Source organism: Gouania willdenowi, chromosome 21, assembly GCF_900634775.1.
Source record: "Gouania willdenowi chromosome 21, fGouWil2.1, whole genome shotgun sequence".
Classification (NCBI taxonomy): domain Eukaryota; kingdom Metazoa; phylum Chordata; class Actinopteri; order Blenniiformes; family Gobiesocidae; genus Gouania; species Gouania willdenowi.
In genome coordinates, this window is record NC_041064.1 from 9,639,941 (window position 1) to 9,666,475 (window position 26,535).

At 36.9% G+C, this 26,535-nt stretch overlaps 1 protein-coding gene across 1 annotated transcript; it reads right to left on the minus strand.

Moving 5' to 3' along the window:
• Positions 1–5,512: 5,512 nt before the first annotated feature.
• On the minus strand, positions 5,513–26,446 carry asmt (acetylserotonin O-methyltransferase). The gene is made up of 8 exons (XM_028436116.1): positions 25,895–26,446; positions 24,150–24,324; positions 22,124–22,253; positions 21,232–21,300; positions 17,885–18,003; positions 10,844–10,984; positions 8,691–8,813; positions 5,513–5,730 (listed from the first exon to the last, which is right to left on the minus strand). Exons 1-8 carry the CDS (start codon positions 25,994–25,996, stop codon positions 5,513–5,515), a joined length of 1,077 nt encoding a protein of 358 aa, XP_028291917.1. The 5' UTR covers positions 25,997–26,446.
• Positions 26,447–26,535: the final 89 nt, after the last annotated feature.

The following is a 26,535-nucleotide window of genomic DNA, read 5'->3' on the forward strand; positions in this document are numbered from 1 at the left end:
CAAGAAAAATTACTCCAAAACACACTAAATGATGGAAAAATACACAAAATTACTCCAAGAATACACATTATGACAACAAGAAGACGCAAAATAATAGAAAAATATGCAAAACGTAAACAAAGATACCCAAAAATAAATCCAGAAACACAATATGAGAACAAAAATAAAAGAATTACTCACAAATCACTTAAGATGACAACAAAAAATGCACAAAATGGGAGAAAAATGTACAATAAATCAAAAACATTTTTTGCTGCAGCATGTTTTCAGATTTTCAGCACAAGCACGCACACTTACTTATCTTGTCTGCACATGTTGTTGAAGGTCAACATTGCATGTAGAGCAATATTTTCACGACAGCTATGCATGTTATTATTGCAATTAAATAAATACATTTATTTCAGTGCATAATCTTAAGGCAGGGGTTCCCAAACAGGGGTACGTGTACCCCTAGGGGTACAGGAGCACATTGCAGGGGTATTCAAAGATTTAACAATTAATTTGAAAATAATAGAGAAATGTCCCTTAGTTAAAGGGAGAATATGAAAAGAGAGGGCAGTGTTACACCTTAGTGAGGGGGAAAGGTACAACGAAGAAGGAGTCAGGGTAGGACAATGGAAGAGGTGGGTTAAAGTCGACTATTTTAGGTTGAGAGTACATGCACACTTTTAATACGGATCCTACTCATTGGCCCCTAGAATGATGACCTTGACCGTTTCAAATAAAAAAACAATGTGTTCAAAAACGACCTTTAAACGTGATTAAAAGATCCTTTTTACTAAAAAGAAGACCACTCTGAAATATGAATACAGAATTAAACTGCTATTATAGTTAGTTTAAATATTCACAAAAAAATGTTTACAGGGCGCAAGTTAAGAAAAATTAGAAATTTAACGTAATGACAGCTTTCTGACAGATTTAAAAGACATTACCTTTAATTAGAGAGAAACGAAACACTCGCACCCTGTTAGTCAGGCTGCTGTGAGCATTAGCATGTGAACCCTTTGTACGTGCTTTTTAGCACAGGGCACTAACTAGGTGGTATTATACATGGCATGTTATGAGTGTCAGGTGATACTGCACACATGACTGAGCTCTGCCAGTTTAAACAAAAGTCCTTTCTATCCTCCTTGTTCCATTTGCCTTCGTTACGCTGACTCTCCATTAAGCTGTTCACCAGGATTTGACATCCTTTCTCATTTGCAGGTCTTTGAAGTCTGACTCATTTACTATTACTGGGAGAGAAAGAAAGAAAGAACAGATGATGATACAAAGGTCACTGGGAATGTGTCTTCATTAAAATTGTATTTTATTTAATCCATCCATCCATCCATCTTCTCCCGCTTAGCCGTTTCCGGGTCGCGGGGGCAGCATCCTCAGTAGGGAGGCCCAGACTTCCCTCTCCCCGGCCACTTCCTCCAGCTCTTCCGGGGGGACCCCGAGACGTTCCCAGGCCAGCCGAGAGACATAGTCTCTCCAGCGTGTCCTGGGCCTTCCCCGGGGCCTCCTTCCGGAGGGACGTGCCCTGAACGCCTCACTAGGGAGGCGTTCAGGGGGTATCCTAATTAGGTGCCCGAGCCACCTCATCTGGCTCTTCTCGATGCGGAGGAGCAGCGACTCTACTTTGAGCCCCTCCCGAATGACTGAGCTTCTCACCCTATCTCTAAGGGAGAGCCCAGCCACCCTACGGAGGAAACTCATTTCGGCCGCTTGTACCCGTGATCTTGTTCTTTCGGTCATGACCCAAAGTTCATGACCATAGGTGAGGGTTGGAACGTAGACCGACCTGTAAATCGAGAGCTTTGCTTTTTGGCTCAGCTCCCTCTTTACAATGACGGACTGGTGCAGACTCTGCATCACTGCAGACGCCGCACCAATCCGCCTGTCGATCTCTCGCTCCATCCTTCCCTCACTCGTGAACAAGACCCCAAGGTACTTGAACTCCTCCACCTGGGGCAGAACCTCATCTCCAACCCGGAGATTTATATTTATATTAAATTAACTTTACTATTGACAGAAGATCAGTAATAAATTAATGCATAAATAATGCTGTAATTAAGAAGTATATTTCCATATCAGAGGAGAGATCGGGGTTCAGTGGCAGGTGGAGCTTCCAATAAAAAGTTGATCTGCATACTGAGGATAACGAAAGATAAAGGAATTGCTAAGAAAAGATGGAATCACTGTGGGAAAAGAAGATTTACTGTGCGACGTTGATTATCATCATCACTAAGTGCAGTACAGGGAAAGCTTTATTAGACAGCAGGAGGTACAGACACAGGGCTTAAGATCGGATGATATACAGACAACTTCATCCTCTCAGCAGCGCGGCTCACACCACACTGGGTGATATAAGTTGACCTTTTGAAAGTGAACAGCTAATCTTTCTCTACAGAATCAGGCAGGATTGGGATTATAGTTTACGCGACTTTGCATTTGGAGTGGGCTGCTGAAAGTACAGCCAAGATGTGTTGAAACGGGAGAAAACAAAAGTCTGAGAAACTAAAGTGTTGCCGTATGTGCGTCCACGCCTCACTGTTTATTAACATGGACTCTCTGCAGAGCTCTAAAACCCTGGGGTGACACAGTGAATGAGACGACAGAGCAGGAACAACCATGGGATTGTGGCACTTTGCTGCTGTTGTGCCAAAATGAAAAATAAACAATGTGATAACAACCCCTTGGGAGAAGCTCCAGCACGCACCCCCACAACCAACCAGGAACAGGATAAAGGTTCACAGACAATGGGAAAACAGTGGAAACAATTGTTCCCAGCATGCACTGTACGTGTCACAAAAGTATTTACAGTTGAATTTCAATGTGTTTATTGTGAAATGCAAGGCGTGCCTAATGCTGACATGGGCAACTGGCGGCCCACACACGCACGCACACACACAAAAATGCACAAAAAACTGCAAGAAAAATGCATAAATGACAGAAAAATGCCCACAAAATTAAAATATAAATGCATAAATGAATGAAAAATACACAAAATGACAAAAAAATACACAAAACAGCAACATAAACACATTAAATTACAAAAAATATACCATTGGACAAGCAAAGTACACATAAAATGACAGCAAAAATACACAAAACAACAATAAAAACACATTAAATGATTTTTAAAAACACAAAATGACACGAAAAATGCATAAATGAAATACACAAAACAGCAACATAAATTCTTGAAATGACAAAAAATACACAATATGACAAAAAAACAAATACACAAATACAATAGAAAACAAAATAACAGGTAAAACACACAAAACAACTAAAACACACAAAAAAATGCGTAAAAAACAATTAAAAAAAAACATGAAATGATTTTTAAAAACACAAAATGACAAGGAAAAAAATTCACAAATGACACAAAAATACACCAAATGACAAAAAAATATACAAAATTTTTTTTAAAAAAACCCAGAAAACAACAGCAAAGTAGACCAACGCCCTTGTTATTTCCTGTATTAATTCTCATATTAGTCATTATTTTGCATGCCGATATGATTTATAACGTCGCCCTTGAATTAAATACATTAACATGGCAGCTGTGATAGGTCCCAGTAAACTCCTGCAGCCAAAGCAAACCAAATAACATGTTTTTTCCAGCATTTATGAGTTTATTCAGGCTTAAGCTGACCATGTTGTGGATAAGACACTTCACAACATACTTCATACAAAGAAAAAGAACACAAGCAAAACAAAAAGAAGCGATCAAAGGAATTGTTTTCCATGAAATATACTAGCATATATGTCAAAGGAGCCATGTTGATGGTAAATAATGACAGATGAAGAGAATTTAAGACAACAGCAACACAAGTATACAGGTTTATATTTATAGGATAAAAAGCAACATCGCACAGAAAAATCTGCTTACAAAGTTCATGACCCCATCTTCAGACAAAATTACAATCCATTTATTCTATTATTGCTTCCATTTGAGGTTTTATTTTATTTTTTTTACAGAAATCTATTTTCGACAGCAAACAAATAGAGGTTTCACATCAGACACAGACTAGAAAACTAGAAAAATAAGACAATTACTACTTAACCTTCACATGTGTATACGCAGTCTATAAAAAGATGATTTGGAGTGGAAGCCAGAAAATGCAGCTTCATAAATCGGGTAAAAGATTTCATTTGTTGCAGCAAAATTGCAATTTGTTAATATTAACTTCAGTAAAACAAATTTAATCAGAGCAGTTTGGCAGGCTCTGTTTTTTGTTACCCAACAGGAAGCACATCAGTTATAACATAATGTTGTATCAAACAGAAATCCCATAATAAGCAGATAGGAAATAATCTGAAACAAGGATGATCCTGGATTCTATATTTTTTTTAACAATTACACAGAATGGAAACAAGATGAGCTCCTCATTTATCAACCTTGCAACCTTTATCACATTGTGTCGTACGACAGGACCAACGTGGGATTTATGAAAACATTGGTATTTGACCGATCCCAGCGTATAGCGTTGATAAATGCCGTGGCTGAATTTGATCGTCATTAACTTGTTACGCCCAAGAAAAGAAGCTTTTCCAAAATGAAAATCGGTGGAGCAAAGCAAAGATGTGCTTTCTGAATGTGTGAAAACTGGAATTAAAGAAGCGCATTGAAACGTTCTGTGGAAGAGGATCGGCTACGGAGCAGATGACGTCTGCCCCCCTGTGCGCTGACAACAGCTACACAACAGTGATCGTGGCGACACACACGGATATGACGTTTACATCAGCCTCAGTCCACACGCTTTAGGCAATTAATATTACATTTAAAGAAATAAACAATCAAAATGCTCAAAAAAAGCCTTAAAAATGACCAAATGTTGTCCCTTGTCTGTGTTTACTATGCTTTCAGCCAATTTCACCTATAATTCATCACATTACCGATTACTGCAACGCATTTGTAAAAGTTTAAGGAACTGTTTAAGGTTAAATTTAAGGAACTTTTAAATTTAAATTTAAAAGCATTAAATGACTGAGGTCTTATTTCCTCTGTACAGGCCCGTGATGTGGTGTATGGAGGAAAAAGGACCTCATTCTCCAAGACGGAGCATAGCAGCGCTGCGTACCATGCGTGTGTATGTGCACTGGGTGAACCTATGCGCTCCTACTCATACAGTAGCAGAGATGACCAGCTGGTATTAGGTAATCCATGAAAGAAAAACCAAAAACGTGATATCAGTAATAACTTGGGCTTTTTTTAAAAAGTATTTGATTTAGTTTAATTTGTTTTAATAAATCGTTTAGATATGCTCTGAATGTGTGTCTGCTTATGCTTAAATGACAGCTGAGGTTTGTTTAATACTTTATTTTCAGTCTCAGTCATGTTTGGCTGTGCTGAACCACAAATCCACACACTCAGACTGTGACACTCACGTCAGAATTGATTAATACCAAAGCTTGCGTGAATTTGGTCGAACGCACGTCGTACGCTTAGATCTGAACGTATGAACGGTTGATAAATGAGGGCCATTGCATGGTTTCAGTTATTTTCTGCAACTCAACTTTATTCCTGTTTGTATCCCAGCACAGCGTCATAGATCTTACCGGTGCGGCGATGCTGGATGCTGGAGAAGCCGGCAGCAGCCAGCAGGGCAGCGTACTGGGCGTCTGTCCTCTCCCTGCCCTCCGTCTGCACCAGCATGTTCAGAGAGTAGAGCTGCGCTGTCAGGGGCCCAGAGCCATCCTGATTTAGCAGTGCCTCCACCACCAACACAGCACCTCCTGCAGCACGGAGCAAAAGGTCACATACGGCTCTAAGGTTTTTATTCTTCTTTTACTTTGAGCCAAAACAAGAGATTCTTGTCAAATCTTGGACATTAAAGATTACAGACACCAGTTTTATTCATGTGTGATGTATTACAGCTCTTTTAACCCTCCTAGTAGGGATGTAACGATTAATCGTAAGGCAGTTAAAAATCGATTCATAGGTATCACGGTTCATATCGATACTCTGAAAATTGTATCGCAGTACTTTTCTTAAACAGCAGAGGGCGCTATGTATTTATCCTTCTCTTGTCCAGAAGCATAGGCAGTGGGTGGAATCACCTACTACTGTTAAACATGTTCATAAATGATTCCTTACCCCTTTAGCACCGAAAGAATATCTGTAATATACATGAATATCTGTAAAAGTCACATTTTTCTATTAGCTCTGTCTGTTAGCGCATAGCATCTCTTCTTCACTGCAAGAATATCTGCATGCCAACCGACCACTGGGTTACCAGCGCCCTCTGCTAGTCCAAACAAATTATCTGACCTAAATACAGTGCAATGACTGTTTTTTTTTTAATAGTCCAATTGTTAAGGCACAAAATAAATTTTCCGTTGCACTTTTAAAAAGAAAAAGAACTATTATGCAGTTTTGCATTGTTTACTATAGAACCAGAATTTAAATTAATAGGCTTCTTCTTCATTTGTATTATTCCTTCATTTATTTCATTCAAGATTTATTTTTAGTTAAATTGCGTTGTTTTGAATAGTTTATCAAGGGATTCTTTCCACAATGAAAAATAAAAAGAAAGTAGTACAGTATTTTCTTTCAGTCATCATTTGTCTACAGTCCCATTTTATAAAATAAATCATGAGAGAATCATATCATGAACCCAGAATCGTGAATCGTATCGGCAGTTGAGTGAATCGTTACAAACCTACCTCTGAATATCCTTAGGGTCAGTTTGACCCCATTCAATGTTTATATTTCAAAAAACAATTGTTGACTTATTTTCTGCTACATATTTCATGACTACTTCTAATTTGATGGGTACAATTGATTAAGCATTAAATTACCATGGTGATATTTAAGATGTAAAACCCCTCAAACACACACAAAAAAAAAATCATTAAAAAAACTCTTTAACTCTCCAACAAAAAAGGAGGGGTGAGTGAAACATCATAATGAATAACCCCAAATGTTACAAAAAAAGAAGATATAATTAAGTAAATAATTATGTTTATGAGGGTTGGTGTCACCAACATCAATCATTATGGTTCATTCTGTGAGAATAATTAATGTGCACCCCAAATTAGAAAATATTTGGATGAAAACTATTGAAGATAAATTAATTCTAATATTAATATTCATTCTAATGTTTGGCCTGATGGTGGCGCTAGAGAACAGGTCAAAGTTTCATTATGAAGGGGTTGTTTATTTTATGTATTCAACAAATGAACAAAGTGCCTGACGCAAAAAACATGCTCAACAATTTTCTTTAAATCATTTTCTGGAGGCAAATATCATTGGGGTCAGATTGACCCCAAGAGTAAAATGTGTTAAAATAGCAAATATTGTTAAAAGCAAAGCAAAAAAAAAAAAATGCAAAAATGAAATCAAGAAATCCACTTTTATGGCAGCAATTCTAACTCTTCAGCATCACCTTTTACCTACATCGCTGTGATTTTTCCAAACCAACTCAGCTCCATCTCTCTGACTCTTCCTCTAACCTGTCCAACATAAGCCGTCCCTCTGATGTACTCATTAGTAATCCTGTCCATTCTGCAAGTTAAATCCTGAGCTGCTCCACCTCAGTCCAGCCTCCTGCTCTCTGCTCTATGTCTAAAGCACAATAATACAGCATGACTGGATGAAAGCAGTTCTTTTTTTATTATTATTTTTTGGTTTTGTGTTTTTTTACTTGCATTGTTTGACTTGCAATGAAACATCACTGCTGACACTCATCTCCATCCAGTCCTTCCTGGACTACCTCAAGAGACTGTCACCCAAAAACCAACGCTTACAGCGGTGTGAAAAAGTGTTTGCCCCCTTCCTGATCGCTCGCTTTTTTTTTTTGCATGTTTTCCACAATTAAATGTTTCAGATCATCAAACAAAGTTAAACATTAGTCAAAGATAACACAAGTAAACACAAAAAGCAGTTTTTAAATGAAGGGTTTTATTAATGAGGAAGAAAGAAATCCTGTGTGAAAAAGTGTCACCTTTAAGTGTGGAAAACATGCAAAAAAAAGTAAGAAATCAGAGAAGGAGGCAAACACTTTTTCACACCACTGTATGTGACTAATCATTAGTGATACAGTATATGTACTTGAAATTACAGGGAGCTGAGACATATGTAAAGTAGTTTACTGAAGACCCAAACATGTTCCAGCTTGAAACCCCACAAACGTTTTTTTTTCCAATTTTGAGGGACTGATATGTCCACCAGACAGGATGTAACGCATTCTGAGAGGGTAGGTGGAGCTGTATTACTATACCAAATTTCAGTTTCCTATGTGGTGTAATTTTTGAGATATTGGAAGCTGAAAATGGAAGAAAAATAAGAATGCACGTAAATCGACACACACACCCCTCACTAAAATGGCCCTATTTTAAAAAAGTATTAATCTGATCAAAGTCAAAATCTTCTGTGTCCCTATTGAATTATGAAGGAACAATTGGTAAAGATTTCAGAGTTTTTTGACAACAAAGTGCGAAGAATGTACTGAAAATTTTCAGAATTAAGTTCATTCCTTCATTCATGTAAATGTATTTTAGGAAACTGGAAACATATTTTTTTATATTTGTATTACATTGAACACATTATTCACATGACTGCCACAGCTACCCTGTACATCAGAGGAACAGGTTTCAGGTTTTTCTTGGACATGCTGCATTGTGGGATAAAATCTGCCATACACACACATGCACACACACATGCACACAAAGAAAAAGCACGTAGTAGTAGAGACCTGATCTGCAGGCTTTGTGGATTCTCCGGAGCAGCTCGATGCAGCGTTGGTCGGTCCAGTCGTGAAGAATCCTTGAAAGAATGTAGAGGTCAGCCTCTGGCAGAGAGTCTTTGAAGAAGTCTCCTGAAAAACCACAAGTTCTTTGAAGTGCCAAAGTAGATCCGAGTGGATGTACATCGGGGGAAACGGAGACTCCAAATATCAATAGTGATTTACATCTCCAAAGTGTCACGGCAAACGGGGAATATTCAGACAAATATTTCTCAGAAGGTGAAGCTGAAGCCTCATAGATGGGTGAAATACTTTGGTAAACAGAGCCTACTGTAAACACAAGCAGTAATGGTAAAGTCTCACCTTCAGAATAAAAGGGGGATATTCTAATATCTCCTGCAGATGGAGAGAATTCAGTATGACTGTGACCACAGACACACAGGGGTCGTACTGGCTGAGTTAGTGTGAAGACTTCCTGCTTTATTTAATTATTGCACATCATTTTCATTTCTGTAGACCGGCCTTCAAGTAATAAGACATGAATCAATTAATAGCTTACATTCTCTAATAGAATTACAGCAAGAAGGATGTTAAATGCTTGCGATGTTTGGTAATTGGGAAGCGAAGGGGTCCCTGTATGTTTTGGTCATTGGATTTTACTTACAGAAAAGGATATATTTATTATTTCTTTCATTTTCATTTGAAAATTTGAAAATAAAAATTTAAATTCAGGGCATTTTTTTGGTCAGGGTCAAGAAGGGATAAACAAAACTATTCTCTGTTTCAAAAAACAAAAAAAATGAATATTAGAAGACAGAAACTTAAACCAGGTGCGACAGGAGGTTGCTGTTTTCAAAATAAGAGCTCGTTTGAGGACAAAGATGTGTTCTTCTATCTGTTGTTTCCGTCGCCCAGACTTGAATGTTTCTGAGAATTACTATGACGTGATTTTTTTTACATGGCAAAATAAGAATGACTGTCAACTGCAGAAATCTGTTAACTTAAAATATATCCTTTATTCTTCCCACTAAAGGGACATTTGCAGAGATTCAGCAGCAGATAAAAAGATATATATATATATATATATGTGTGTATATATACACACATGGGCCTGTACACAGTGCAGATAAAAAGAGAAAAAACATGTTGCAAGAAAGGAAATTCCACAATAAAAACAATAAAACAGAATATATACATATACTACAAATACACAAAAACATATATACTCTATGTATATATCACACCAAAGTGAGGGCGGAAAAAGTGTTATTTGCAATCACGACCTCTTCTAGAGACACATTATTTTATTGCTTAAAAAACAACATACTGATCCATGTCATCAACTTCTGTTACACAGCAGCGCCAAAAATGTTTCTTACCATAAAAACGCGCTCTTACTTTGAAAATGGCAACCTCCAGTCGCAGAATTAGAAAAAAAAAGGCTTTTTTAATTTGTTTTTTGTTTCTGTCTTCAAACCTGTCATTAATGGTTTATAGAAACAAAAACAAAAAAAATGAAAATGTTTGCTGATATGTTGAGTAATTGACTCTTTCCTTGCATGTAAAAAGATTGGGATGGGCAAGGTGGGGGGGGCGACACAGTGACATCATGAACCGGTGAAGTACCGCACTCAGTACCGAGAGGGAACCGTATCTTTAAATTAAAATTTGCAACACCAAATTACTCCAAAGTAACGGATGCACACACTTGGGGTATGTGGAAGCCTTTGACAAAGTTTCAGGTCGAACAGACGCCGTGTCAGGGAGATATTCGCTCCACAAACACACACGCACGCATATAGAACTTTTTTATAGACAGATCATTTTCTGAACTTAAAATCCAATGAACAAAACACACACTGACATTCTAACACTTACACATGATCGCAAATCCAACAAGAGGTGAAGATAATTTTTTCATGAGTCGTTATGTGTTTTGCTAAACATTAGCATCAGTGTCTATAACGTTCATCTGCATTTATTTATTAAATACTCCTCCATGGTCCTAGGTGGTAGAAAAAAAAGGTTCACAGTGTTTTTTTTTACTCATTTATGCCCTTTAAATTAAATCTCACAGCATCTATTTTAAAGTAGAGACCCTACCCCTCTATAAAAAAAACCTATCATGATGTATTTTCCAACATTTGATGTGATACCGTTACCTTCTTGGAAGCTGATCCTCTGGTCAGCCTCAGTGACAAAGTGTTTCCTTGACATCTGCACCACCTTGGACAGGTCAAAGATGATCACATTGCATTCTGGGTAGGATGACGTGCACTGCTTGGCTAATGCTCCACTGCAACCTGGTTTAACACGTACACACACACAAATACACACCGCATTTGCTTTGTTCCGACCCAGTGTACACACATCTTATCGACAATAAAGTGCATCAGTCAGTCACATAAACACACTTCGTGCACACAATCAAAGGCTTTCAGGTAAACACGCATTATTTATTTGCTGAACTTTGTTTACAGCCATACGTGGCAACTTTTGAATAACAATCGTCTAAAATTTATGCCAATAAAGCAAAGAGAATGGAATTGAAAGTCAAGCAACAGAGAGAAAGTCACTTTATATCAATACAGACAGCAGAGGTGCAGTCAAGGAGTTCCTTCAAAGCGGCATCTAATCCTTAGAGACCATAAACATATGCACACAATAACAATTGTTCTCAGCTCAAAAGTGATTTTACATACATTTATACATAAACCTCAACTCCCCAATGCAATAAACAACTTAATGTTATCAGTTTATGGTTGTGATTGTATCTAAAGCAAACGTTTAGATAGAAACCCAAGGCTAAACTTTGATTCCCAAAATAATTATTTTAATGGCTTTTTGACTGACGTATCTATAAAATATGTAAAGATGTAAAATACAAATAAGCCCCGAAAGTAAACGCACCAAATGACTCCAAAAAATATACATAATTACAGAAAAATACACAAAACAACAAAAATTTACAAAATGACTCAATAAAACAAACAAAAACGAGAACAAAAATACACAAAACAACAGTAAAAATAAACAGCTGATGACCTAGGGGCCACATTCGGCCCTCAGTCAAATTTTGTGAAGCCCCCAAAGTAAATGCACCAATTGAATGAAAAAAACATACATTATTACAGAAAATACAAAAAACGACAACGAAAATTCACAAAATGACTCCAGAAACACACAAAACGACAACAAAAATACACAACATGAACACAAACTACAACAGAAATACACAAAATTAACAAAAAATACACCAAATGACTCCAAAAAACATACATAATTACAATGAGACACACAAAACTACAACAGAAATGCACAAAACGACAACAAAAATACACAACAAAGACAAAACCTTTTGTTCTTTCCTGTATTAATGCTCAGATTGGTCATTGTTCGAAATGTTGACATGAATGTGGATAATGTGGCTCTTTGATAAGACCTTTTTTGTGTCCCCTGCAGTGATAATTTCTGGTATATATATTTAATAACTCAATCAAACAATCATATACAAAAAGCTTTTACTTGCTTGTAACAAACCTTCAGGGCCAATTGAGCAACTAAAGCTCACATCATTGGAGACATTGATCGATTGTTTGAATTTGAGCTCTGTGCTGATTGATCGCCTTTGGGGTTTTTTTTTTGGGCTGCGAGTTGATCAAATCCTTCCATAACATATACTGTACCTTTTTATCTTTAATGTGAAAATTATGCAATAATTAACACAAAGATCTTCACGTTCACTACAAGATGAGTGTGACCTGCCGTCTCATCCTCATTATCACTACAGAGAACACCACACCATTTTCCCGCCATTTTCATCACCTTTTTGTATTTTTACCTCAATCCCAAAATGACTGGAGTTCAGGTGACTAACCTGAGCTTTGAGATTCTGATGAGTGATTCCACAGTGTAACATGTCACATTAAGTCAGGGTTTCTTCTTTTTACTACTCCTGTAATCCTTATACATTTGACATAAATCTGGTAGAAATAAGAAAGTTGGGCGAGAGTAAATATATGAGATAATAATGAATCAGCGTTTTCCCTATTCTTAATCAGAATACAACTAAAAACTGTGGAGGCAAAGAAGCGTAAAAATTATTCGAGTAGATGAATCACAAAGCTTTTTTTTTTTTGCACCACGGTGATACCATTTATGTAAAGTAGATGCATTATGATTGACATTTAAGGTTTATTCTGGCAGATTATAATCATAAACTTTGTCGTTTTGCTCTGTCTTTCCTGACTGAAGTACAGACTCGAGGTCAAGGGACACGCGCTCTGTCCCAGTAAAGAGTTCAGTGGGGAATTACTAGAAAATGCTCATCTTTCAGCTTGATGTTTTGTCAGCATTAATATTATCATCTTTCCTTCTTCAGAACTCAAGCTGAATTTAAAATAGCAAAGGGTGAAAGGGAAAGTGATGGATGTAATGGAAGGTACATTATAATATGAAGAGAATAGAGAGTGGGCAATGTAGGAATGGGATGAAGTTAATGAAGCAGTGAGACATATAGGATCAAAGGAGTGCATGCACGTACACACACACATACAGCACAAACAAGCACAAACATTAGCATTCAAACAGGATGGGTGCATTTAAATACATTACTTCCATAAAACGTTCACTGCTTCAGTCCTTTATTCATCCATCCATCACGTATACCTGCTAACCTGCACAGTGTGTTTGATTCTGCTGCAACAATGTGCCCATATGTCACCTGTTAAAATAACCTCCTAACTCAAGGCCCCGACATGAAACATTTTGGAATTCACCAACTAACACTTCCAAATACAAAAATCCAATGAAAACAGTACAGTGCCCATCGGAGGTATGCATTCATATTGACATCAACAGGAGTTCCACAGTGTGGATGGGAAAATGAATGGGATATATATATCTATATATTTTCTTTGTCGCCAGAACATCACCATTTTTTAATTTAATCAGCTGTTCCTTGACCCATTATCACCATTTCCTGAAAAGATGGAGATATTCACTCCACAAACACACACACACACACGCACGCACGCACACAGACGTTCATTGCTAGATCGACTTTTCTGTGCTTTAAACATCATAAAGTGCTATTAGGGCTTCATACACATGTCCAACGTGTTTTTTCATTGATTCCCTCAATCGATAGTTAGAGGGTGATTTGCTCCTTTCATACTGCAGGGTGAGCCCAAACACCTCACTCCAATTTGATGACGCGTTCCCACTTTTAAGACGAATTTGACACGGCACTGAGCTGGAGAAGCCGCGCCTCCAGGAAGCTCTCTGCCGTGATTGTCATGTGAACAGAAACGCCCACAAAGGTGAGCATTTCAGCATCCTTCTCGCAGTGCTATGTATGTATTTTCTACAGTCTATGTATGTACCAGTGAACGCCCCGCCCCCACGCTCTGTCTCATGTTTATAAAACAGCATGAGCTCGGCTACGGAGTGGGTGGGAGGAGGGTGGGCCGTCCTCTGGCCCTACGTCACAGTGCGGGGAGGAGGAAGTCAGTGTCCCGTCTATAGACACGCCCACTCATGAATATGCATAAGTAGGCCGTAAATCAGCCTGTTTGTGTAGAGTTGCTCAGAAAGTGACTTTTCAGAGGATAAAACTCTAGAAAACAGGTGAGTTTGGGAAAATAAACCTCAAATACTATGTTTTTGGGGTTCTTGGAACAAATGGAGATTGGTGAAAAATAGCGTGATATGGCACATTTAAAGTGTGAATGATTATTGGGCCTATGATCAGGATCACTGATCCAGATTACTGCCAATATCTGGCAACAAGGAGATTTGGCACTTGGCGGAGGTTTGTGCTTTCTGAGTGATCCTATTTTTGGCAGTTTTCCTTCTTTATTAGCAGTTTTTCTCCATTATTCACAATAAATGTAAATTAAGGGCACATAGTTCAAGAGTAGTTTTATCTTTAAGCAAATGAAACCCATTGTTTATCATTTTAAGTAGCAGTAAAACTAAAATTAACAAACTAATGACTGAGATTAAAGGTTTTATTTGAGATTTGAATGATTTCTGATGATAATGATCTACACATGCAGGTTTTCCTACAACTATAGCTTCCTGCTACAGTCAAAATGACTCAGATTTATATAACGCTTATCTGACCAAAAGATTTTAAGAAACTTTTTTTTTGCATTTATCTATCATACTGGTGGAGGAAAGCTACAGCAGCTCCTCCAAGCACCACTAAATACTCACACTCATAACAATTCAGTGAGTCGATATATAACCAACAGTGTGGTCAAATAGTTTGAAAATCCAAACGCATCAACAGTTCCCGAGCAGCAGGTGTGCACAGACACACCAGATGTTGAGTGAGACGAAAAGGCGAGGTGGAAAGGCTGGCGTCGTGCCCTTCAGGCCTTTGGTTGTTCACGCACACACACACACGTACACACACAGACACACTCTGGTGATTAAGCTGAACGCACACAAAGACATGCTGGCAAAGTCACAGTAAAAGTAGACAGACTGATCAAGGATAACCATCTGCATGTCTGCATGATTGTGTGTGTGTGTGTGTGTGTGTGTGTGTAAGAGAGGGGGTCGAGTGTATGAGCAGCTTCACAGCTCCTCTATGTGGTCATTGAGGGTATTACATGCCATTTGTAGTTGTCACACAACGAACTCGAAAACACAATTGTTTATTTTCCTCTTTTTTCTTTAATTCTAATATGATATAAAGAAGTGACTAAATCATACCAATTTAACCATTGTTTAATAAGAATTCAAATATTTATATAAAAATGGAAAACGTATGCTTGAATGCAGTAATAAAATATGACTACTTTGTCTTTCGTGTCACTCATGTAGAGCAGTGGTTTTCAACCATTTCAGACCACGACCCCCAAAATAAAGGTTCCAGAGACCAGGGACCCCCACTGTATCTGAATGTGGTTGAACACAGACATGAACATTGAAGAGTCATGTGGAGACAGGGTCACCTATAAGGTAGAATGAAGGGGAGAGCTTATTGGGGTCCATCCATAAAGTCAGCAAAATGATGGTCCATTGTTCTATGAATCTGTGATAACCATATTTATTTATCTGAATAATATCCACTGTTATTCAGGAAGTTTATTATTATATGCGCCATAGAGTATAGTCATCTTAAAGATGTAAATCCTTGTTTTATCAGAAATAAAATGGGTTAAAAGTGAAAAAATAAAAGTGGAAAAGTTGGTGAAATGGGGTTTTAAAAACCACAGAAATTGGTTAAAAGTTACAAATTAGAGTGGCCAAAAACAGACAGAAGTAGTAAAAAGGGTTAATATTGGAACAACTACTTTAAAATGGCAAATATGACAAATCGTGATTGTGGTTACACTGGGGGAAAATAATCATGAAATATGGTGAAAATAGGTTAAAAGTGACAATAATGGGTAAACATATGCAACATTAGGTGGGAAAGTAGTGGAAAGGGTTTACGAGTGCCGTAAATGTCTTGAAAGTGGAACAAATGTGCAGAAAAGGCATTGGAATTTGATTGAGAAGTGGCAGAAATAGGAGTAATGTAGCAAAAATATGGCAGGAAAAAGTAATGAAAACAGGTTAAACTATGGCAAGTCTGGTGTAGTTGCAGGGTAAAAATAAGCAAAAATGGGCTTAAAATGTAAAAAAAAAAATGTCTTAGTTTCTTAAAGGCAGGTTGAGAACCCCTGCTGTAGAAAGTGTCAGAATCCATTATTACCATAATTTAATATCTTCCCCTAATCAAGAACCTGTGTAAATACTTGTTTAATATAATATAAAACACAAAGATAAAGCTGACAATACTGGGGGAAAATCCTTTCTTCTTTACTCATTTCATATCCTCAGATTATGAATGACAGATGTTCTTCCTTTTCCTCATTTCATCCCATTCTTTTCATTTTTGTTTGATCTGATACTGGGTTTTAATGTAGAGGCCCCATTCGTTCATTATGGACTTCATATTCTGTCCTTTCAGCCATTTTTTTTCATTCACATTTAATTATTCTGCCTTTTAAAGGTGTGTTATTAATAATTCTAACTTCACAAAGCAGCACGCACGCAAAGCAACAAAGCGTCTTCAATTTTTCTTCTTGGGCATTTTAAAAAAAGGCTTAAGACGGATATGTGGAGGTATTCATTCATTCTTAGCGCTTGTTTCAAATTCACTAGGAATGAGATACAAGAAAAACAGTGATGATTTATTTATTTATCTATCCTCGAGTGCTGCAGATTTTCCAACATTTACCCAGTCTTTTTATTTTGTGTATTTCTGCTGTTTCTTGTGCATTTTCCTGTCGTTCTTGTGTATTCCTGTTGTTTTGTGTGTTTTTGGAGTGGTTTTTGTTGCATTTGTGTAGATTTGTTGTCATTTTGTGTATATTTGTTATAATTTCTGTGTTTTTGGAGTCGCTTCGTGTATTTCTGATGTTTAGTGTACTTTTCCATCATTCTGTGAGTTTTTGTAGTTTTTTGTGAGTTTTGTGGTAATTTGTGTCTACTTGTGATATTCTGTGCTTTTGTAGGTTTTATTTACATTTTTGTTGTCCTTGCATGTATTTTTGTTGTCTTTGTGTGTATTTTTGCTGATTTTGGTGCATGTTTATGTTGTTTTGTATATTTTCTAGTTATTTTGTAAATATTTGTTGTCATTGTGTATTTTTCTTTCATTTTGTTTGTTTTGTGGAGTAACTTTTGAAAATTTTTGTTGATGTTTTGTGAATTTTTGTGATTTTTATGGGTTTTTCTGTCAATTTTGTGTATTGTTGCTGTTTTTGTGTATATTTGTTGTTATTTTGTGTATATTTGTTATCATTTGTGTATTTTTGTCTTTATTTACTGTATTTTTGTTGTCGATTTGTGTATTTTTGCTGTTACTCGTGCATTTTCTGTCATTTTTGTGCATTTTTGTTCGTATATTAGGTGAGCCTCTCTTACTTATCAATACTATAGGATGCGATTTGTGGTATTTAGTCAAGAGGAAAACAAATATTTCACAGAACTAATACATTTGTCAAAGTCAGTAAATTGAATAACTTGGCGTGTGTGTGTGTGTGTGTGTGTGTGTGTGTGTGTGTGTGTGTGTGTGCGTGTGTGTGTGTGACGCACTTTGATGCCCACAGTATGGGTGCAGCTGAGCCTGCTGCTGCAAAAGTGACACTTGCCAAATGCTAATAAGTTTATGGAAATCAGACGACTCAAAGGAAACTCACCCCCAAGGTCGCAGATGTTCTTGAAGGGCGAAAGGTCAAAAGCTGTGATCACGTCTTTGCCACAGATGTTCCAAATGGCGTTCATCAACTGCATGAATTTCCCCATCTCTTCATCAGACCTACACACACACACACACACACACACACACACAGACAAGAAAGATTGGGAAAATGTCGTTTCTGAAGGCAACACCAACATTATATTCAAACACAATCCACCATCTACACATAACGTAATCCTAACATAACCTAACCACTACAGCGGACATGGGTTCGTCTATAAACGGTTGCATTTACAGACCTTGGAGTTGCTGCTAGGTTACCAATAAACGGAAAGAGATTCGTCACCTTTACAATAAGTGTTGACTAAGCCCAAAGCCAAAGCAGGCTGACTTGATAATACTGTATCATGTTTTTCTGCAGTCAGTGCCTTCTCTCTCTTAATAATAATAATAATGCATTGGATTTTATATAGAGCTTTATCATAGACACTCAAAGCTCTGTACAGAATTAAGGTATTATTCTTTCACTCCACACTTAGTGGAGGTAAGCTACTATTGTAGCCACAGCTGCCCTGGGGTAGACTGACTGACTGACTGAAGCGAGGCTGCCATCGTGCGCCATCGGCCCCTCCGACCACCACCAACACTCACTCACACTTCCATCATACTAGGCAATGTGGGTGAAGTGTCTTGCCCAACAGATACCACTGGAGCGACTGTCCCCCACTCTGCTCTGTTTCAGGTGTCGTGAAGCTGATGATGGCAGTTCCTGATCTGTGGTTCATGGCTCAACTAGTCTGGGACACTCTGATGTTTTATCTCTCTATCCTTTTCTGTTGGTCCTTCTGTCCACTAACCTCAACCAGTCGACGCAGATGGCTGCCACCTCTGAACCTGGTTCTGCTGGAAATTTCTTCCTGTTAAAAGGAAGTTGTTTCTTCCCACTGTCGCTAAATTTTTCGCTTGTTGGGATTTTCTTTCTTATTATGAATTTTATGTTTCGATAAGCGCATTGAGACGACTTTGTTGTATTTTGCGCTATACAAATAAAGTTGAATTGAATTGACTTGAACACTTTCACTTGGTAGCACCAGTTCCACTTGTCCATTCTCCTCTGTGGTAAAGCTACCTGTCATCACACACAAACCAACTTCAGATGATGGAGCGACCTCCAGAAGAACTTTGAGTGTGACTCATTGTTGGCTTCAGACTGTGATCAGCATTAGATGTGAAAAGATAAAATGACTATGAGCTCTAGCCGTAGACTGTCAGCTTTGATTTAATAACATTGTGGCTTATAAAACCGATGCTCCAAACAACAGTTGCAGTGTGCACGTACGCACGCGATCACATACTCTGTCCAATTATAGTGAGTTTCCGAGTGTTAGGCCTTTTTATCCATGTCTGTGTGTCCTCATCATTAAAGGATGAGCTTTACTTTCCTTCCGTCAGCACTTTGCTTTGTCATGTCTCATATCCTCAGTGTCCCCGCAGGTCTCTGTCATATCTCCACTTTTTTTAGTTATGCTAATGCCTGTCAGGATGGCTTAATCTCTGTGTCCTATTCACATAAATATAAAAAAAGAAATGAACCTTCAAGTTAAAGGTACAACGCACACACAGCGAATTGAGTTATCCATTCAACTCAAAGATAATTACATTTACTATATTAATTACTAGGGTTGTGAAAAGAAAATCGATTTAACGGTATATCGCGATTGGCCTCGGCCGATATGCAAGGCTGCAATATTGGTATCATATCGGAAATGAAAAAGTTGTATCGGGACATCCCTAGGAAGAAAAAGCCTAAAGTGGCACATACGTATCATACAGCTGTTTAATAAATGTGTCTGTGTGGATTGATGATTGGCACCTCCATCAGCCAATAGCTGGCCAATAGGCACATGGTTGGCTAAAAAAGATGCTAATCATCATTGAACCGAGCCAATTCAACGTAGTTACGCTTTTGGGCATGAGACTTATAGACCAGAGTGACTCATCTGGATTTTTTATTTTTTATTTTTTATTTTTTTAAAGTAAAACAGTCAATTCCTTGGCAAGCCACCAATATAGTGCAGAAAGATAGTATGTTGTTGTGTATAAAAATAGGAAAGTCGAACCATGAGCATTATAATGATATCTGAAACTGGCTCATCTGTGATTGCATGGATTTACTGTATCAAACTACAGCCACACATTCATAAAGTTTGATGACGATGATCGCAATCTGTAGCTATTACGATTCATATTCAAACTAATATTATGATTCAAATTACACTCTCTTTAAACCTAATTTAAAAGAAGAAAAAAAAATCTAAATTCCACAGATTAAAAACAATCCACTCGGCTATATGTTTTCTGTTGATATTGCATCATATGTTTTAGTGTAAAATTTGAAGAAGTAGACCAAACTTGGCTGTAGATTATTCATATATGTATATATATATATATATAAACAGCTGGTCAATGTCAACTAGAGTCAGATTCATCCAGTCTGTTTTGTAGCATTCTGCCTCTGCAGCAATGCAGTAAATGAATTCAGACGTCGCTTTCCTGTTTTCTCAATCCACTTACATTTATCTCTGAGCAAATCGGCAAAGACAAACAAAGGTTTGCTTCTCATTAAATAGACTGTGCACAGGTTCACGAGGTTTTGTTGTGCGTCTTCCTTTTGCCTAAATTAGCTGTTGTTTTTTCAAAGAGGAAAACGTGCCACAACGGAATATATTTAAGACAAAACACTTTGTGTGGTGTGATTATTTCAACCTTCAGTCAAAAAAGAAGAACAAAAAGGAGAAGAAAAAGAATGAAAAAAGGGGGAAATAAAGAACCTCCAGTCTCTGAAAACTTCATTGGATAAACCCTGCAAAAAAACAATAGGATAAATTATGTGATGAGGTCAATATTTGAGGCCGAGTTTCTGATTTTTATGGGACTTTCCGTCCCCTGGGCCTGAATTATTCTAGAACACAAAGACTTCGGGCAAAGCAGATCAAAGTCTATTAGCAAACCAAACGTGTGTGACCATGAAAAGTGCTGACCACCACCACCAGATTAGTGAAGCTTTAAATGCGTACACGCTGGAAGCTACAGTAGAAACACACACAAGACATCAAGGACAATGGCAGGTGTTTTCCCTCCTTTTCTCTGAGCCGAGCATCCACACGCACGCACACACACGCACGCACACACCTGTAATTAATCCCTCAAGTCTGCCTTTTTGGGAGAGATGAAAGAAAAAAACATAACAGGAGGATTTAAGATGGCGGGACGAGGCTGGAATGTGAACGAGTAAAACAAGTGAGTGTGCATATGTGTGTGCGCGTGTACGTGAGTGTGTCTTACCTGTAGAGAGCTTGAAAAAAATCTTCTGAGGTGATTCCAAAAGCCTTTTCATATTGATTTCTTCCCTCTCTGAGACAAAGCATTGAAATAAATACTATTAAAATGATATATTTGATCTTGTCTTTAGAATATTTACTCCATCATTCATACGTAGGATGTCTAAAATAAAACATGCATACACACACTAACACACTGGCATAGCAACCGTCTGTGCAGCTTGTCATCCACGTTGCATGTGACTCATGTGTAACAAGACCAAATACCTGATTTAATTATTATATTAGAAGAAATACTGAAATAATTATGAAGACGTATCTCTCTGTGTTTATTGCACATTTATTTTATGGACTTTCTGTTTGGTGGAAAACACAAATAAACAAAGTACTGCTTTAAGATGCTGAATATGCTCCAAACTGAAATATGAGACCTATAATCTGCTTTTTTGTTTTTTGTCTTGCTGAATAGTAACTGTTGCATACTGGGCATATCACTCAATGGTTCCCAATATTTTTCTAGAATTACTTTTTAATCATATCTGTTATTACCAGTAGTCAGAATGAGTGCACAAAGTGACAAGATGCGCCATTTTGATGCTTTTTATTTGGACTAGAATTATATTTCAGAAAGTAAAAGTATAGAATATAGTTGTTTGATATTTTCTGTGGTGTTTTACAAAAAAGTGTCACCAAAAAAGAAATTTAAATATAACAGACAGATTTTGTAGCATTTATACTGGTATTTCCACCAGTCAAAGGCTTTGGTTTAACACTGGAAACCAGATTTTTGAACTATTTTGAAAAACAATGTTTTCAGCTGAAGAAAAAGGATGAAAGTATGAATCTTTACACTACGGCAGGGAGTAATAAAAGTAAAACATGCTCCGTGTGCTGACCTGACAGCGTCGGTCAGGTAGTGCCAGCAGAGGTAGTTGGTTCCGGAGCTGAACTGGACTGCCTGGTAGAGCGATGTGGGACTGGAGCGGGTCAGGAACGCACTGGCCTGCTGTGTGTTGCTGTAACACACTGAAACATGTGCAGGAAGAGGAAGAGGAGGAAGAGGATAGGACGACGTGAGCCTCACAGGAAGAGCAGGTGCTGATACAACCTGACCTTTTCACGGTGGATGGAATACACGTGTTTGTGTGGTGATGCGCCTTCACAAGGAGCACAAGTTAATAAAGAATTACAATATCCAACAGGTTCATTTTATCTAAGGAACTTCTTAGATTTATTGTGTTTGTGTAAACATGAATGAATGAAAACTATTAAAAACTCCACATATAGGTAAGTCAAGGCCAATTTATTTGTATAGACAATTCAATGTGCATGCTTTTGTGTAGGTTTATGTTGCTTTATACATTTTCTACCTATTTTGTGTCTGTTTGTTGTCATTATGTGGGTTTTTTTGTTGACATTTTGTATATTTTTGCTGTTGTTTATATATTTGTCTGCCAATTTTGTGCATTTTTGTTGTTATGCATGTTTTTGGATTCATTTTTGTATAGGCCTATGCAGTTTTATGTATATTTGTTGGTATATTCTCCATATTTATCGTTTTGTGTCTTTTTGCTGTCTTTTGTGTATATTTATGTTGCTTCATACAATTTCTAGTTATTTTGTTCATGTTTGTTGTCATTATATGTATTTTCTCTCATTTTGTGTTTGTTTGGAGTCATTTTTGCATATTTTTGTTGACATTTTGTATATTTTTGCTGTGTTTTAATGCATTTTTCTGCCGATTTTGTGTATTTTTGTTGTATTGTGTGTTTTTTGATTAATTCTTGCATAGGCCTATGCTGTTTTGTGTATATTAGTTGGTATATTGTCTATATTTGTTATCATATACAATATTTAATAAAGTATTCTGAATCTGAATCTGAATTTGTGCGTATTTTTGCTGTTTCTTGCGTATACTTCTGTCATTTTTGTTAGTATATTACAGGCATGTCAAATTCGTTTTAGTTCAAGGGCCAAATACAGAACACTTTGATCTCAAGTGGGCCACAGATTTTATGCGGGAAAATGAGTAATTTCAACATTATTGTGACATAGTTTGCACTTCTATGTATACATAAAACACAAAATATGAAAATAAACCAACCATATCCAAGCAATATGTGATAGATACTGTATTAGCCCCAACAGGATCTTCACGTTAAATTTCCAAGATTTTGTGAACAATTTCTATTTAATGAAGGGAAATATTATGTCATGATTTGAGGAAAATGTGAGGATTTTGTGAAGAAGTTTGACTGTTTAACATTAAAAACGACTGCAATCATGCAATATAAACACTAGGAAAACTGTGAGCCCTGCAAATATTGATGAGTTTCATTTACACAATGATTCATGTTTTTTCTTTCATTTTTGCTTTCTCCAGCGGGCCAAATTGGATGCTCCGAAGGGCCGGATGTGGCCCCCGGGCCATGAGTTTACACATGTTGTATATTAGGTTAGTCGTTCACTCTCACAAATCAGTTGCTTATCAATATTATAGGATGCGATTACACGATGATTAAAAAAAAAAAATGAATTCACAAGGGTCAAAAGAAAAAATAGAATTAAATATATAGACCATCTCAAGATTTGTGCCAACAAAGTGTGTAACACAATAATACAAAAATTAATAGTAACATAATTGATAATGTTGACTACAAAAATGTGTGTCTATGCATCAACGAATGTTGTAATTCATGATAAAATCAGGCTGGCGGCCGCTTTCTGCCCCATTTTTGCTGCAGTACCATATATGACCTGCTGGGTGCAGTGTCGCTTCACCATTTACATTGTGAAGAAGAGTTGCGCAATAGAAGAACCACCCTAAAGTCTCAAAAGTTTGGGACCATTTCACTGAAAACTTACACTAGTTTTTTTTTTTAAAGAACAACAAATGAATTGATATAAATTGTGTGTCCTGACCTTGTCCATGTTCCTGGTGTGTGTTGACTAACTGCAGACCACTGCAGGCAGCCATCAGCCTCTCTGCACCGTCCACACTAGCGCCTACAGCCCTGCTGACCTCCTCCGCCGTTAGAGGGCGCTCTGCTGCTTCTAACACATCAAACACACCCAGCTCACAGGAAGTGAACACCGTCTAAAGCAGAGGAGAGAACCAAGAATTTACATTATTATATTTATTTAACTTACATTTAAATAACGAATTCATTTGACATGATTAATTACTTTTATTGTATGTCTGGGTTTTTGAAACTCTCAGATAAAAAACAAAAACAAAATTTCCCTCCCAAAATTCTGTAATAAATATTTAGTTTTGCACCAAAAAAAGTATCTAATTATTTACTGTTCTATCATGTAATATATATTCTTTTTTTTTTTTTTTATCAAGTACTTGCTTTGCGCGAGACATTCTTACTCTTCTTCTTGCTAACAATGCAGCTAGCTAGCGAGCGCAGTAATGCTAAGCTCAAATTGCGATGTAATTATTGACAAAAGGTGCAATGATACTTATCGTCACCAGTGAAACCTCTAAATGCTGCCTGTACAATAAAGCAAAAACGTATTCATAATATATACACAAGCTCAACAGGAAATTTCCTTTATTGTTGTTGGTTTTTTTTTAACTTGATTTAAATCAAATAAATTGAAAAATAGATTTTGATTTCACAAAAAGAATAAATTGTTGTCGTACCACATACAAATCTGGCACTGAACTTGTATACGTTAAAGCAAGAACACAAGAACAACCACATCTAATGAATGTACTAGTGTCTATTTTTGTGGCTCTGCATGTTCTAACCATTCCCAGTGTTACTTTAATGTGTCAAATCAAACTTAGGTATGTTTTAATAGCATATATATATATAAAAAAAACTATTCATTTCATTTATTCAGAGAACTTTTTTCAGGGAATTTACTTTGAAAGCGATCAGTGGCTTTTTTTTTTTTTCTTAGAAAAGAATCAGTAGATAATTAACATATTATTTCAAAAAGAAGACAAAATGAACTTGCTGGAATTATTACGTGGATGTTAAAAATAGCTATGATACTTTAATTAAAGAATCATGTTTCCTCCCTGTTGTAATTTGTGCCCTCTTTACCATTTCTAAATTTTGTGTATTGATTTTACCCGAGACAATCAACAATTACAAATTAAACGTATACTTTTTGCAATAGATCGTGACCTTAGCAACAGACAGACATATTAAATATTATTTTCTAGGGATGTCACGATACAACTTTTTCATTTCTGATATTGCAGCCTTGCGTATCGGCCGATAACGATATTGATCCGATATCAGCATGAATCATACATGCTTTTAATACTTTTTTTAAATTGTCTTTAATAAAAAAAAAAACAATAATTACTTAGTTTGTAGTGTGGAATGTTAGAAAATATTTGATCAAGTGAGAAACTGACCCATTTATTATTAACCAAATGTGTACATGAATTTTAACCTTCAACATAATATCTGCAGTATTCTACAACTGAATAAAATTAATAAAAAAATGAATAAAAATCAGAAATTTAAATCCGATATTAATTTTCAGGCTTTTATTTTCTAGTAGTTAACACACAATAACAGGTTGCAAAAAAAAAAAATAAATAAACAGCCATACGTTGATTTGTTATCGGCTCAATTTAAGCTTTCAGTTTGTGATGCAAAGCTTTGCATTGATATTGTTTGTCTTTTTTTTTTTTTTACCTTTGAGATAAGGAAACCCTCCATATACTCCAAAATCTTTCTGGGGTACAAATCATTTCCAGCCTTCCCCTCAGTCGTTCCCGTCTCTTGATGTTCAGCCATCGTTGTACGACTCACACAGGAATGGTCTTTTGTCCCTACAGCTGCTTTTTTTCACCTTTACTGGATATCTGCTTCAAACAGAACCAGGGTGAAAGTAGAGAAAGTGCCCACTAAGCTGCAGCAGCAGTAATAGTGGTCTAAGCTGATTACAGTGTGATAACCCAGATTAGTGTCACACAAAGAACTAGAAGTAGAAACACTGCAACCCTTGTTCTCCAACACACACACGTATTCTCATAGCATACGTGAGCTTTAAATGATCATGCCAAAAATATCAGCACATCTTATATTTAGCTTTAAACAAATAAGGTGCCGTCTGTGACTCTCAGTTTCCCCTCTCCCCATGTCTGTTTTTTTTCCCACACAAACTAGTTTGATGTAAAGCTATCCTTACATAGTGACAGCTTCAGCAAATATGACAAAAAGTCACTTTTATAAGAGTTGCAGCCTGCACCTTTAAGTCTTTGCTAAATATGAATGTAATTAAATTCCGAAATGTAAGCTTTTCAGTAACGAAAAGAAAACGTGAGACATTAAAT

Bases quoted from the DNA above. Each gene is read 5' to 3' on its own strand.
- asmt (XM_028436116.1), bottom strand. From the start codon at position 25,996: ATGGCTGAACATCAAGAGACGGGAACGACTGAGGGGAAGGCTGGAAAT. The intron at 21,301-22,123 runs GTCAGCACACGG...GCTTTGTCTCAG, and splicing joins TACCTGACCGACGCTGTCAG to AGAGGGAAGAAATCAATATG. The intron at 18,004-21,231 runs GTAAGACACACT...GTGTGTGTGTAG, and splicing joins TTTTTTCAAGCTCTCTACAG to GTCTGATGAAGAGATGGGGA.